The sequence below is a fragment of the Odocoileus virginianus genome, chromosome 14, assembly GCF_023699985.2.
Source record: "Odocoileus virginianus isolate 20LAN1187 ecotype Illinois chromosome 14, Ovbor_1.2, whole genome shotgun sequence".
Taxonomy (NCBI): Eukaryota; Metazoa; Chordata; class Mammalia; order Artiodactyla; family Cervidae; genus Odocoileus; species Odocoileus virginianus.
Window position 1 is genome coordinate 21,553 of NC_069687.1, and position 15,050 is coordinate 36,602.

General features: G+C 44.7%; 1 protein-coding gene and 1 non-coding gene across 4 annotated transcripts; one reads left to right on the forward strand and one right to left on the reverse strand.

The window, feature by feature from the left end:
* Nucleotides 1-113: 113 nt before the first annotated feature.
* Nucleotides 114-14,933, reverse strand: CCDC127 (coiled-coil domain containing 127). Of its 3 annotated transcripts, XM_020896740.2 has the most exons (3): nucleotides 14,850-14,933; nucleotides 13,609-13,739; nucleotides 114-1,401 (listed from the first exon to the last, which is right to left on the reverse strand). In XM_020896740.2, exons 2-3 carry the CDS (start codon nucleotides 13,727-13,729, stop codon nucleotides 746-748), a joined length of 777 nt encoding a protein of 258 aa, XP_020752399.1. In that variant the 5' UTR covers nucleotides 13,730-13,739; nucleotides 14,850-14,933; the 3' UTR covers nucleotides 114-745. The 3 variants fall into 3 exon arrangements, with proteins under 3 accessions (XP_020752399.1, XP_070332517.1, XP_070332516.1); XM_070476416.1 differs by lacking the exons at nucleotides 13,609-13,739; nucleotides 14,850-14,933 and adding an exon at nucleotides 2,502-6,973; XM_070476415.1 differs by lacking the exons at nucleotides 13,609-13,739; nucleotides 14,850-14,933 and adding an exon at nucleotides 2,564-6,972.
* Nucleotides 6,899-7,001, forward strand: LOC139038342 (U6 spliceosomal RNA). The gene has a single exon (XR_011491334.1). It is a non-coding gene; the product is annotated as a U6 spliceosomal RNA (small nuclear RNA).
* Nucleotides 14,934-15,050: the final 117 nt, after the last annotated feature.

A 15,050-nucleotide genomic window follows, 5' to 3' on the forward strand; every position in this document is an offset into this window, starting at 1 on the left:
GGGAATGGCAACCCACTCTAGTATTCTTCCTGGAGAATCCCAAGGACAGAGGAGCCTGGCGGGCTACAGCCCATGGCATCCCGAAGCGTCAAACACAACCGAGTGACTAACACTTGCACTTTCAAAACATAACTTCATTTATTTAAGAATGTATTTCAATATCAAATGGCAAAATTCAACAATGCAAAACCACAATTACCTTTGCACCAACCTAAATAAATAGTATCTGCTTACTGAATACAGACACAGCAAACTCCAAACACCCACAAGGGTTATCAAGTGGAAAGCAGAAACACTGATGGGATTCAGACCACGAAACCTTGCTGGCGTCACCACTGTCTGTTCCCATCTGTGAGGCAGTCCTCACTGCTACCTGACAACTTCTAACTGTAGTTTTAGGAGAGAGAAAAATCATTTGAGGAGAAAACAGAACTTATTTAGGAAGTGACAAAATGACTTATAGGGTGAACACTGTATTTGACATACTTAAAAACAATTTTACTCTAAAGCTATGAGGTTATCCTGTCCTGCTTAATAAAATATTGACCTGCTTCTGAGACTGTGTCCTTAGCTGCTGCAGGGTACAGAGGCCTTGCTGTCCTCCTCAGAGGGTGACGGGAATGGCCATTGCTGAGAGGTGGCGGTGTGCATGCACAGTCACAACTAGGGAGCGCTGGCAGGAGGAGCAGCGAACATCAGAAAACCCACAACCCATGACTCTGACCTAGAGCCATTCATTCCTGTCTTACTTTTCCAGTATGGCTTTCTCTACCTGCTTAAACTTTTTCAGTTCAACGATTAGTTCCCAGTATCTGAGATACAGCCACATGAGCCTCCCGTTTTGGCGCTTGTTGGTGTTCCAGACGTCACCACAGTGCGTATCATGCTTAAATATGTCAGTGAGGCCAGCTGCCATCTCGAGGTCTGCGGCCACCGGGTCAGTGGACGCGCGGACCAGCAAGCTCTTCTCGAGCTCAAGTCGCCTGCGGCGCGGGAGCACCAGGCTGCAGTAGATGCTCTGTCTCTCGGTGAGTGCGGCCTCGAACTCGCTCAGCAGGAGCCTGGCCCTGCGCTGCCAGTCCTCCTCCTGGCCCAGGCAGCGCAGGTACGCACTCCGCAAGGGCTGCCTCCTCTCCTGCAGGACCTGAGCCCGCTCCTGTTCCAGAAGTTTCTTCTCTTCCACCAACTTGCGCCCCTGAGAGATGAGGGCTTCTCGGTAACTAGTTGTTCTGTTCTGCTCCTTTTCAAGTTCCAGGGACAAGTGTGCCACGGCCCGCCGGCTTTCTGCGATTGTGGCATGGTACCTGGCTTCAAGGTCCTGCTTAAAGGCAGCCGTCCTCTGACGGTATGCTTCTCTCTCCTTTTCTATTTCTTTTCTCGACTCCCGAGACCAAATCCAGCCTGACACAAATAAATTGGGGGAGGAAAACACACATAATGAACATCAGAGCTCAAGTGCTATAATCTCTATTTACAGGAAACATAAAGCAGCTATAGAGCATTTCAATAAATTCTTAAGTCCTGAGATAAAATGATAATAGTTTGTATGAAGCTATGTGGGCTTCCCAGGTGGCTCAAATGGTAAAGAATCCACCTGCCAATACAGGAGACGCTTGTTTGGTTCCTGGGTCGGGAAGATCCCCTAAAGGAGAAAATGGCAACCAACTGCAGTATTCTTGCAGGGATAATCCCATGGACAGAGGAGCCTGGTGGCCTATAGTTCATGAGTCACAAAGAGTCAGACAAGACTGAAGCAACTAAGCACACATACAATATGCAAAGTGCTTCAAATCAGGTAAGGGCTCTCCAAAGAGAAGTACAACAAGACTGCAGAGACCCCTTCCAGCCTCCTAACGTTTGAGGGCTGAGAAAACCTACCTCTAGCCTAGCACCACGTGCCTATACTCTGGCCACAGGGCCCCGAAAGGCCATTGGCAAGGTTTAAAAATGACTATGGGCGAGTATGCTTCACAGTGTTGGCCAGGTTAGTACAGAACTGAAAAAAGTTCAAAGTGTGTTCAAAGCTGTGCCTGGTCATCACTAGTAAACAGGTAAGCCCAAGATGGCTGCTTATATCCTGCTAGGGGGTCATACAAACAAGAAGTCAGAATTTCAGCCTTGAGACACAGCTCCACCATAACCTCACAAATACAAGACACAAGGTGTGGGCAGCTGGGGTGGGTTACCCTGCTCTGCTCCACAAACTGACAAGCCAAAGTGAGAAAGAGAGCTGATGACCATGAAGCCTGTAGCTAGCTGGTGCCTGGTTCTGGGTGCTGTCACCAGACCTTCTCTATCCTATGAGTAAGAGTTTTGGTCTTTTCTGATAACAAGACAATAGACAGTGTGATGATTTCACTGGTATAGGATATGCCCCAAGTTCTAGATTGCTGCTTTTGTTACTGAGTCGCTCAGTCATGTCCAACACTTTGTGACCCCATGGACTGAAGCACACCAGGCTTCCCTGTCCTTTACCATCTCTTGAGCTTGCTCAAACTCACATCCACTGAGTCGGTGATGCCATCCAACCATTTCGTCCTCTGTCGTCCCCTTCGCCTCCTACCTTCTATCTTTCCCACCATCGGGGTCTTTTCCAATGAGTCAGCTCTTCGCATCAGATGGCCAAAGGATTGGAGCTTCAGCTTCAGCATCAGTCCTCCAAATGAACTTGAAATCAGGGTTGATTTCCTTAGGATTGACTGGTTTGATCTCCTTGCTGTCCAAGTAACTTTCACAAGGCTTCTCCAACACCACGGTCAAATGCATCAGTTCTTTGGTGCTCAGCCTTTTTTATGATACAACTCTCACATCCATACATGACTACTGAAAAACAACAGCGTTGACTATATAGACCTTTGTCAGCAAAGTAATGTCTGTGCTTTTCAATATGCTGTCTAGGTTTGTCGTAGGTTTCTTCCAAGGAGCAAGTGGCTTTTAATTTCATGGCTGCAATCACCATATGCAGTGATTTTCAGTTCAGTTCAGTTGCTCAGTTGTGTCGGACTCTGTGAGCCCATGGACTGCAGCACACCAGGCTTCCCTTTCCATGACCAACTCCCGGAGTTTACTCAAACACATGTCCATCGAGTCGGTGATGCCATCCAATCATCTCATCCTCTGTTGTCCCCTTCTCCTCCTACCTTCTATCTTTCCCACCATCAGGGTCTTTTCCAATGAATCAGCTCTTAGCAACAGGTCGCCAAACTACTGGAGCTTCAGCTTCAGCATCAGTCCTTTCAATAAATATTCAGGACTGGTTTCCTTTAGGATTGACTGGCTGGATCTCCTTGCAGTCCAAGGGCTCTCAAGAATCTTCTCCAACACCACAGTTCAAAAGCATCAATTCTTCGGTGCTCAGTTTTCTTTATATAAGTCCAACTCTCACATCCATACATGACTACTGGAAAAACCACAGCTTTGACTGGAGGGACTTTTGTTGGCAAAGTAATGTCCCTGTTTCTTAACATGCTGTCTAGGCTGGTCATAGCTTTTCTTCCAAGAAGCAAGTAGCTTTTAATTTTACGACTGCAGTCACTGTCTGCGGTGATTTTGGAGCCAAAAAAAAATAAAGTCTCTCACCGTTTCCATACTTTCTCCATAATTTTGCCATGAAGTGATGGGACTGGATGCCATGGTCTGAGTTTTCTGAATGTGGAATTTTAAGCCAGCTTTTCCACTCTCCTCTTTCACTTTCATCAAGAGGCTCTTTAGGTCTTCTTCGCTTTCGGCCATAAGGGTGGTGTCATCTGCATATCTGAGGTTATTGATATTTCCCCTGGCAACCTGATTCCAGCTTATGCTTCATCCAGCCTGGCATTTCCCATGATGTACTCCACATATAAGTTAAGTAAGCAGGGTGACAATATATACAGCCTTGACAAACTCCTTTCCCAACTTGGAACCAATCTGTTGTTCCATGTCCGGTTCTAACTGTTGCTTTCCTATCTGCATACAGATTTCTCAGAAGACAGGTCAGGTGGTCTGGTATTCCCATTTCTTGAAGAATTTTCCAGTTTGTTGGGATCTACACAGTCAAAGGCTTTGGCATAATCAATAAAGCAGAAGTAGTTGTTTTTCTGGAACTCTTCCTTTTTCAATGATCCAGCAGATGTTGGCAATTTGATCTCTGGCTCCTCTGCCTTTTCTTTTTTTTTTTTCTCTGCCTTTTCTAAATCCAGCTTGAACATCTGGAAGTTCACGGTTCACATACAGTTGAAGCCTGGCTTGGAGAATTTTGAGTATTACTCTGCTAGCGTGTGAGATGAGTGCAACTTTGTGCTAGTTTGAACATTCTTTAGGATTGGAATGAAAACTGACCTCTTCCAGTCCTGTGGCCACTGCTAAGTTTTCCAAATTCGCCGGTATATTGAGAGCAGCACCTTAATAACATCATCTTTTAGGATTTGAAAGAGTTCAACTGGAATTCCATCACCTCCACTAGCTTTATTCATAGTGATGCTTCCTAAGGCCCACTTGACTTCACATTCCAGTATGTCTGGCTCTAGGTGAGTGATCACACCGTCGTGGTTATCTGGGTCATTAAGATCTTTTTCATATAGTTCTTCTGTATATTCTTTCTACCTCTTCTTAATATCTTCTGCTTCTGTTAAATCCATACCATTTCTATCCTTTATTGGGCCCATCTTTGCATAAAATGTTCCCTTGGTATTTCTGATTTTCTTGAAGAGATCTCTGGCCTTTCCCATTCTATTGTTTTCCTCTGTTTCTTTGCATTGATCACTGAGGAAGGCTTTCTAATCTCTCCTCACTATTCTTTGGAACTCTACATTCAAATGGGAATATCTTTCTTTTTCTCCTTTGCCTTTAGCCTCTCTACTTTTCTCAGCTATTTGTAAGGCCTCTTCAGACAACCATTTTGCCTTTTTGCATTTCTTTTTCTTGGGGATGGTCTTGATCACTGCCTCCTGTACAATGTCACAAACCTCTGTCCATAGTTCTTCAGGCCCTCTATCAGATCTAATCCCTTGAATCTGTTTGTTACTTCCACTGTATAACTGTAAGGGATTTGATTTAGGTTATACCTGAATGATCTAGTGGTTTTCCCTACTTTCTTCAATTTAAGTCTAAATTTGGCAATAAGGAGAGTTCATAATCTGAGCCCAGTCAGCTCCCAGTCTTGTTTTTGCTGACTGGATAGAGCTTCCCCATCTTTGGCAGCAATAAATATAATCATTCTGATTTCAGTGTCGACCATCTGGTCCATGTATATACAGTCTCCTCTTGTGTTGTTGGAAGAGGGTGTTTGCCATGACTAGTACGTTCTCTTGGCAAAACTGTTAGCCTTTGCTCTACTTCATTTTGTACTCCAAAGCCAAATTTGCCTGTTACTCCAGGTATCTCTTTGACTTCCTACTTCTGCATTCCAGTCCCCTATACTGAAGAGGACATCTTTTTAGGGTGTTAGTTCTAGAAGGTCTTGTAGGTCTTCATAGAACCGTTCAACTTCAGCTCCTTCAGCATTACTGGTCAGGACATAGACTTGTATTACTGTGATACTGAATGGTTTGCCTTGGAAACAAACAGAGATCATTCTGTCATTTTTGAGACTGCACCCAAGAACTGCATTTCAGACTCTTCTGTTGACTATGATGGCTACTCCATTTCTTCTAAGGGATTCCTGCCCACAGTAGTAGATATAATGGTCATCTGAGTTGCTATTTAGAAACTCACTAGTCTGCCCTCTTGTAAAACCTTACTTAACACTCAGAAAGGCTGCCTGTAGTTAGAGCAGTGAACTTGGTGAGTGAAGTGGAAGGCTTAAAATTACAGCTACTATGTAGTTAGTTTTTTTTATTAGTTTTTTAATTTCTTTTTTAACTGAAGGATAACTGCTTTACAATTAATTCATTTTGAGGCTGGGAAAGGCCCTATGGTGACTTTCATTTTCCATTTGTTTTTTCAGACTCTTCTCTAGCTTTTATAGCTTTTTATAGTAATCCTTACTTTCAAAGTTCCTGCTTTCTGTCCCTGAGAAGGGTTGAGGAATATTATATTTCCTTCATTTTGGTTATCTTGCTTAGGTAATGCAGAGAAAAATTTTAATTCTGCATTCTTATAATTATTCTCCAAAAAAGTATTATTACAAGATTAAGAAATTATATCAAACAGATGGGTGTTAAGTGGCCTGAGCATAGTCTAAAGGTAAAGGCAGACAAAGGAAGTTGATAAATGCTACTCTTGTCTGTCAGGAAGCAGTTAACAAGAGGCTTGGAACCCTCTGGCCCTTATAGATTCCTGAATATTCAGGAATTAAGAGGAGAGGCATGCCTTTCCCGGGGCTGAGGAATCCAGGCATTTCTCATTACAGTGATAAGTATCCTCTTCCTTTTTATGAGCCAAATGGTAAGGGGTGATTGTTTGCAACTCTCTCTTTGATAGGGATCATCTTATGTTTTGCAAGTCTGGAATTTTAATCTTTGTCTTTGCTAAGAATAACCACCTTGTAAGACAGTATATATGCCCAAGCCCTGTTGATTAAAACACCTTTGCTCCATCAAAGCTTTGGTCCCCGTGTCTTTCTTTCTTTTCTCTCTCTATTTCTGGCTAATTCCTTGGAGCACGGAGGCCCACTGGGCTCACTTTCTTGCCCAGGCTTCTAAGACCCTCTCAAGAAGGTGCACTGTGCCTTCACCCACTTGAGAGGGCGTCTGGTGCCTACGTGCAGCAGCGCGAGCCCTAAGAACAGGACTCTATTGGCTTTCTGTGTAAACCAGGGGTTATCAGCCTCTTTCTCTCTCTCACTCTCCGGACCACCAGGTTCCGGTCCATTAAAGGACCAACACTTGTCAGCCTCCCCTTTGTCTACTCAATCCTGTTGACCTGAGAAATCCAGGCAAATAAGTCACTCCATGAAAAGTATGCTTGCTCACTTTGGCAGCTCATATACTAAAAATTTAAAAAAAACTGGAACGACACAGAGAAGATTAGCATGGTGCCTGCGCAAGGAAGACATGCAAATTGGCCAAGTGTTCCATATTATTAAAAAAAAAAACAAAAAACCTACCCCACAACAGGCAGCGCTTTTCCCAGTTTCTCAGATTCCTAAGAGAGACCCAGAACCACAGGGTATGACTCAGGGAGCACAACGTGCCACCGCACACCCGTCTCTCTGGCCTGACTAGCTACGGACCACTGCTTCTTGAGGGTCAGGGGAACCACCCTCATCATGAGACGGTTCTAACAGAAAGCGGTAAGCAACAGACAAAATCTGGACCTGAAACAAAGGCCTCAGTAGACCCTGGACTATGGAGTGTTAAGGCCCCCAGAGGGTGATTATTAAAACCTAGACTGGAACATCCCCGTAGACAGCAGTAACCGAATGGGAGGCCACAGCTGACATTTGGAGCCATCTAATAAAAACTGGTGGTGGAGAAGGAAGGGGAGAAGCCTTCTCCGCTAAGCTAAAAACCATAGCTTTGACTAAACGGAACTTTGTCAGCAAAGTGATGTCCCTGGTTTTCAATACACTGTCTAGGTTTGTCATAGCTGAAAAGACACTTGCTCCTTGGAAGAAAGCTGTGATAAACCTAAGCTAAATAAGGGAAAGAAAAACCTTGCAACACAGATGAATGGGTGTAGCAGTCATTTGATATCATTGAGACAGCTACTCAATCCTTTGAGGGGAAAAAACTTTTTTTCTGGCCTTAGAACAAAAAACTCAACATTCAAAAAACTAAGATAATGGCATCTGGTCCCATCACTTCATGGCAAACAGATGGAGGAAAAAAATGGAAACAGTGACAGACTTTATTTTCTTGAGCTCCAAAATCACCATGGACAGTGACTCTAGCCATCAAATTAAAAGATGCTTGTTCCTTAGAAGAAAAGCTATGACAAACCTAGACAGTGTATTAAAAGCAGAGACATCACTTAACCAACAAAGGTCTGTGTAGTCCAAGTTATGGTTTTTCCAGTAGTCATGTATGGATGTGACCAAACAGAAGATGAACCGTAAAGAAGGCTGAGCACTGAAGAATTGACTCCTTCAAACTGTGGTGCTGGAGAAGACTCTTGAGAGTCCCTTGGACTGCAAGAAAACCAAATCAGTCCATCCTAAAGTAAAACGGTCCTGAATATTCATTGGAAGTATTGATGCTGAAGCTGAAGCTCCAATCCTTTGGCCACCTGATGCGAAGAACTGACTCACTGGGAAAGACTTTGATGCTGGGCAAGATTGAAGGCAGGAGGAGGAGGCGACAGAGGATGAGATGATTGGATGGCATCACCGACTCAGTGGACATGAGTTTGAGGAAATACTGGGAGATAGTGAAGGACAGGGAAGCCTGGTGTGCTGCTGTCCATGGGGTCACAAAGAGTTAGACACGACTAAGCGACTAAACAACCACCATAAAACTGATGGGTTTTACATTGTAGTACCTGACTCTGAGCCACAGTTAGCTTCTGGTCTTGTTTTTGCTAAGCAACTGAACAACAACAACAAACTGACTCAGGGCTGAAAATCTGAAATAAGAACCATGAGGTTTCTGTGTCTTCATGTGGGAGATATACGGTATTACCAAAATTAATTTATAAAAGAGCTCTGCTTAATTGACTTAATTGTTTATACTGGAGAATAAAATGGCAATCCACTCCAGTATTCTTGCCTGGTGAATTCCACGGAAAGAGGAGCTTGGCAGGTTACAGTTCATGGGGTTACAAAGAGTCAGACACAACTGAGTGATTAAGCACAAGTGCTTGTATAAGTACTCAGGAGTATAAAACTGGCCCAAAAGAATTTTGGGTTCATGTGATCTAGGAAATATTCAACATTAAATTAATATCTGGTATTGAAGGTGACTTGTTCGTAGGTTTGACTAATACAGACATGTATTTAGAATCATCAATGTCAAGTACTGCATTTCTGTTATACCTAGGTTTATTAAAGGTCAAATAAGATCTTATTATACGTTGCAAATCTGTCATCAATAAAAATAATCTGAAGTGGAAAAAGAAAAAAAAACTTAAAAGGAAAGTAGAATACATGTTTTCAGTAAAAGAAGGTGTAAAGAATGAGAAGAAAATACTGGAAAAGAAAGTTCTACATGATCAAGATTTTCTAAGACTGGGACTGGGTAAATGGCTCTTGTTAGGAGTAGGCTGGGGCAAGACTGGATTTGGCTTCTTCGAAGTTTTCTTGAAATGCTGCTTTTAATGACAGTATGAGTTTTCTAGTGGCAGAAAGTGAAGAGGAACTAAAGAGCCTCTTGATGTGGGTGAAAGAGGAAAGTGAAAAAGCTAGCTTAAAACTCAATGTTCAAAAAACTAAGATCACGGCATCTGGTCCCATCACTTCACAGCAAATAGATGGGGAAAAGGGGGACACAGTGACAAATTTTTTTTCTTGGGCTCCAAAATCACTGTGGACGGGGACTGCAGCCATGAAATTAAAAGACACCCGCTCCTTGGAAGGAAAGCTATGACAAACCTAGGTAGCATATTAAAAAGCAGAGATGTCATTTGGTCAACAAAAATGTTCATACAGTCAAAGCTATGGTTTTTCATGTGGTCACTTAGGGATGTGGGAGTTGGACAATAAAGAAGGCTGAGCACTGAAGAATGGATGCTTTTGAACTGTGGTGTTCGAGAAGACTCCTGAGAGTCCCCTGGACTGCAGGGAGATCAAACCAGTCCATCCTAAAGGAAATCAACCCTGAATATTCTTTGGAAGGACTGATGCTGAAGCTCCAATACTTTGGCCACCTGATGTGAAGAGCCAGCTCACTGGAAAAGACCCTGATGCTGGGAAAGACTGAAGGCAGGAGGAGAAAGGGGCTACAGAAGATGAGATGGTTGGATGGCACCACCAACTCAATGGACTTAAGTTTGAGCAAGCTCCAGAAGATGGTAAAGGACAGGGAAGCCTGGCACATTACAGTTCATGGGATCCCAAAGAGTCAGACACAACTTAGCAACTGAACAACATATCTAAAAAGGCACTAAATCCATTCATGGTGATATGAGCTCCTGTGACTAGCAGAAAACCTTTTGTAAAATGAGTGCTTGACTGCATTCAACTTCCCCTTCACCAGAGTCTTATACATCGACCTTCCTCCACTTCCTCTGTGCAGCTTTCTCTGAGCTATCTGAGGTGCTGCCTCCCAGGCTGCAGTCCTCATTTGCCCCAAACAAAACTTAACTCTCAACTCTCACCTTGTGCATCTTTTTGTTAGTCAGCAAGTCTTTTGTCATTTACAGATAGTTATTTTTGTAGTCTGATATAATAAAAAGTGCTTCATCATCAAGAAGAGTCTCAGGAAGGTTGTGGAAGCTGTACACCAGCTCCACATCAAGCTGACAGCTATGTGAGGATTCCAGCCCAAACCAACTGCAAACAAGGAGCGATCCTGCCCCTGGGGCCCTAGACCAGGCATCCAGAGATTTTTACTCCCTGACAGGTAACATCAATACCCCGCCTCAGCCTTGAAGCCACAGAAATTGGAGCATCACCCCTCTGCTTTCCATAAGAACATGGGACTAAAATCTGAAGGGAGAATAAAACAGGAGGGAAGACAGCAGGGCACAACTTTTAAAAGAATGACATAGCCATTGGTGCCAGTGATAATGAACCTGTCTGCCAATGAAGGTGACATGGGTTCAATTCCTGGGTCAGGAAGATCCCCTGGAGGAGGGCATGGCAACCCACTCCAGTATTCTTGCCTGGAAAATCCCATGAATAGAGGAGCCTGGTGGGTTATAGTCCATAAGACTGGGAAGAGTAGAACACGAATGAAGCAACTTAGCATGCACACGTTGTTCAGTCACCAAGTGATGTCCGACTCTTTGCGACCCCATGGACTGTAGCACGCCAGGTTCCTGTCCTCCACTATCTCCTAAAGTTTGTTCAAAATCATGTCCACTGAGTTGGTGATGCTATCTAACCATCTTATCCTGTGACGTCCCCTTCTCCTTTTGCCTTCAGTCTTTTCCAGCACCAGAGTCTTTTCCAATGAGCTGGCTCTTCCCATCAGGTGGCCAAAGTACTGGAGCTTCAGCTTCAGCACCAATCCCTCCAATGAATATTCAGGGTTGATTTCTTTGAGGGTTGACTGGTTTGATCTCCCTGCCACTGGTTAGAATCAACTAGGTCCAAGATGGCAGGATCCACTGCCAGTGGACCTTAAGCCTCATTATACGCTCACTGTAAGACATCAGCATGCTAAATTACACAATGACCAGCTCTAGAACAGTTCTAAAGCCAACCATGAAAGGTCAAAAAGTAGGCTGTGGCCCATTCCTGGAAATCCCTGCTCCCGTACCCAAATGATTAGAATAATCTTCCCACTCATTAGCCTATGAAATTACCCAGCCCATAAAAGCTAACCACCCCACATTTCAAGGTCTCTGCCTTCTGAGATGGGCCATATTCTGTGGAGTGTGTCTTTCTCTAAATAAATCCACTTCCTACTAATTAAAAAAAAAAAAAAGGTCTCTTTGGCATAAGGATTATATCAACTGGTTATTTCCTAAGAAACAGCAGACATGGAAGAAACTTTGAAAAGCAAGTAGGAGCTACCCGTTCATAAGAAACACTTGGGGCTTCCCTGGTGGCTCAGCAGTAAAGAATTCACCTGCCAATGCAGGAGACGCAGGTTTGATCCTTGGACCAGGAAGATCCCCTGGAGAAGGAAATGGCAACCTACTGTAGTATTTTTACCTGGGAAATCTCATGGACAGAGGAGCCTGGTAGGCTACCATCCACGGGGCTGCAAAGAGTTGGAAACAACTTAAGAGACTAAACAACAACACAAGAAACACTTAAATTTATAAGGGAAGTCTCTAGTTGTGAGGGTGTCTCCCTGGTTGTACCAGGAACAGGTTAACCAAATTGCTTGAAAGTTATCAAATGAAAAGGCTACAACCTAAATCTGCACAAGAACCTTACCCTCAATTACTGTGCTTTTCCTGTTCTTCTCTGGTAACTAACTCTCCCCACCCCCAACATCCTCTTTTGTCTTTAGCTGAGGATGGTATTTAAGGTGAGAGCTTATGCCATTTTGGTGAGTTACTCAGTTTTCCTGGCTCTCTCCTATGTTGTTGTTATTGTATGTGTGCTCCGTTGTGTCCAACTCTTTGCCACTCCATGAACCGTATCCCACCAGGCTCCTCTGTCCATGGAATTTCCCAGGCAAGAACACTGGAGTGGGTTGCCATGCCCTCCTCCAGGGGGTCTTCCCAACCCGGGTACTGAGCCCACATCTCTTACGTCTGTGCACAGGCAGACAGCAGAGTCTTTACCAATAAGCCACCTAGGAAGCCCCAGCTCTCTCCAATGGGTAGACGTTAGGAACTTTGGTTTTATTTTCTCCTGTTAATCTACCTCTTAGCAATTTAATTCTTAGACCAGCCAGAAAAACCTAAAAGGGTAAAGTGTCTTCCTCAATCAACAATGACAAAACATAAAACCAACTCCTAACCATCAAGAAATTCATCAGGGATTGAAATGGCCAAAAAGTCCGTTCAAATTTCAAACTCAAACTTTTTGGCCACCCCAATAGTCAGGATAAAAACTAAGAGCTGGAAAAATTACAACTGACCAGTGACTGCTAATTTCCCTCAAGAGGTACAAAGTTGATTCAACGTAGAGAGAATTTCTAGTCAGCCTGAACAGAGGTTTCAGGGATGAAGTCTTCCAAAGACAGATATCCTAAACATTACACAGACATCCAAAACCGGTTTTCTTTCATGCCTACTTTATTCTTCCTCATTAGCGCTTATGAGGGCAACTGAAGCAAGGGAGCCCCCTTCAGAGCAACGAAGCTTTGAAAAGAACTAACAGTTACTAAATCACTCCACATAAAACACCTCTATCTTGTCTTATTTAACCCTCGCATTGCACTAAGATAATTATGATGTCAGAAAAACTGACGCTCAGAGGGTTAACCCATTTGACCAGGATACACAGTACCCATCTGTGTAAACAAAGACTGGTGCCTGCCATTTATGATTAAGTCATTAGCCACTGTAGTCAGTGACCTACACGTTCACCCTGAAAGGCATTCAGGGTGAATGCACTCTGTCTTGGATACATGAGACCCTAAATAGTTAAGATACATATTTATGGAAGAATTTTAATGACCCCAGATTCTTGCACCTTCCCGTATTAAAATCATTAACTTGAGATACCTGGCTTTTCTTTTATGACAAGGAGTAATCTTTCACCAAGATGTAGCCTGACCACATGTATTCCCTGGCTCCTCCTCTACCTCTGCAGAACAGGTCCTAACAGGTTATCTGAAAGGCTCTCTTCTGGGCTATAGGGCTTCCCAGGTGGCTCAGTGCTAAAGAATCCATCTGCCAATGCAGGAGACACGGGTTTGATCCCTGGGTTGGGAAGATACCCTGGATAAGGAAGTGATAACCCACTCCAATATTCTCACCTGGAAAATCCCATGGACAGAGGAGCCTGGCGGGCTACAAACCATGGTGTCACAAACTGAGTGCACACACGCACACATCCTGGGCTATAGTCTTCACAGCTCGCACACTGTGCATTTTTTCCCCAGTCAACATTTGTTAGGTTTCAAAGCCCAAAATCTCTGGGCTCCACACTCTCAGCCCAGAAAACAAGTTAGGAGAATCACGACTTACGAAAAGCAGCTAGTCCCAGCATTGGAACCAACAGGGCATAATTCCATCTGCTTCCATCACCTCCATCAGCCCTGGAATTGGGCCGGATATTCCAATTTGGGGGGTCATTTAGGTTATTCATGGAGATACACCTTGAAGTAAATAGCAATATCGTTAACCACAGAATGGAACAAAATACACTGCTCACAATGTATCATCTACAGGGGACCTGGTTTGCTCCCTGGGTCCTGAAGACCCCTTAGGGAAGGGGAAGGGCACCCACTCGAGTATCCTTGGGCTTCCCTGGGGGCTCAGCCGGTAAAGAAGCCACCTGCAATGCGGTAGACCTGGGTTCCATCCCTGGGTTGGAAGATCCCCTGGAGGAAGGCATTACAACCCACTCCAGTCTTCTTGCCTGGAGAATTCCCATGGAGAGATGAGCCTGGTGAGCTACAGTCCATGGGGTCACAAAAAATCCGACAAGACTGAGCGACTAAACACAGCATGTGGTCCATGTGAGTCCTGTTTTTTTTTTTTCCTCTCTTAAAGAACTTTGTTCAGATCTAGGTATGTTGCTGCACAGCAGGGAGCCTTATGAGATTAAAAGAAAAAAGACCTCAGACAAAAGCAACTCGAAAATCGTAGGGGAGCGTGATGTGTCTTAAAAAAATGAAATACAAATAGAAGGAGGTGAATATAGACCAAAAACAAAAACAAAAACCTCAATTCAGCATCAAAGACTCTTCATACGATTTCCAATAAATACTTGCTTAACACCTAAAGGTATAAAATCCTAATTGGCAATAAAGAAATGACACACACACAAAAGCTCAGTAGTTAATGTGAAGGCGCTTGTGGCCAGCACAATAAAAAATGTCAGAGATCTGAAGTACGGAAGCTCACGACCCTCAAAGCGTAGGGCTGGGAGCGGCACTCTGCCCCCGACCCCACAAACTTCAGGGCCTGAACTCCCCTTCGGACAGCGCGCTCCAGAGTGTGCCCGCGCGCCCGCCGCCACGAGACACGCAGAGGATCCCGAACCGGCCGGGCGCCCTGCAGGTGACCCCGGAACGTCGGTCCAAGCTGGCGGCCCGCCATCAAACTGCCCGATACCGGAACTCCCGCTCCGTCCCCGAGAGAAAGCGGGACAGGCACCCCGATACCGCCTCACAAAACTGCCGTAATCTCCAGAAAAACCCAACATTGTTCAGATATAAGGAAAAATCGGGGGAGCCCGAAAAGACTCCAAAACGAAAACTTACCTCCGGCCGGGAGCTCGCCGACCAGGTGCCCTGAGCGCCCCCGCCCGCCAGTAATTCTGCGCAGGCGCGGCGCTGCCCAGTCTCCCCCCCCCCTCCCCCGACCGGGCGCGGCGACGTAAGACCCCGAGCGCGGCGACGTAAGACCCCCGGGCGCGGCAACGTAAGACCCCGAGCGCGGCGACGTAAGACCCCCCAGGCGCG

What these genes read in the sequence shown, in the direction of transcription:
- CCDC127 (XM_020896740.2), bottom strand. Translation starts at nt 13,729, where the DNA reads ATGAATAACCTAAATGACCCCCCAAATTGGAATATCCGGCCCAATTCC. An exon ending in GCTGGGACTAGCTGCTTTTC is followed by an intron (nt 1,402 to 13,608) that starts GTAAGTCGTGAT and finishes TATTTGTGTCAG; the next exon opens with GCTGGATTTGGTCTCGGGAG.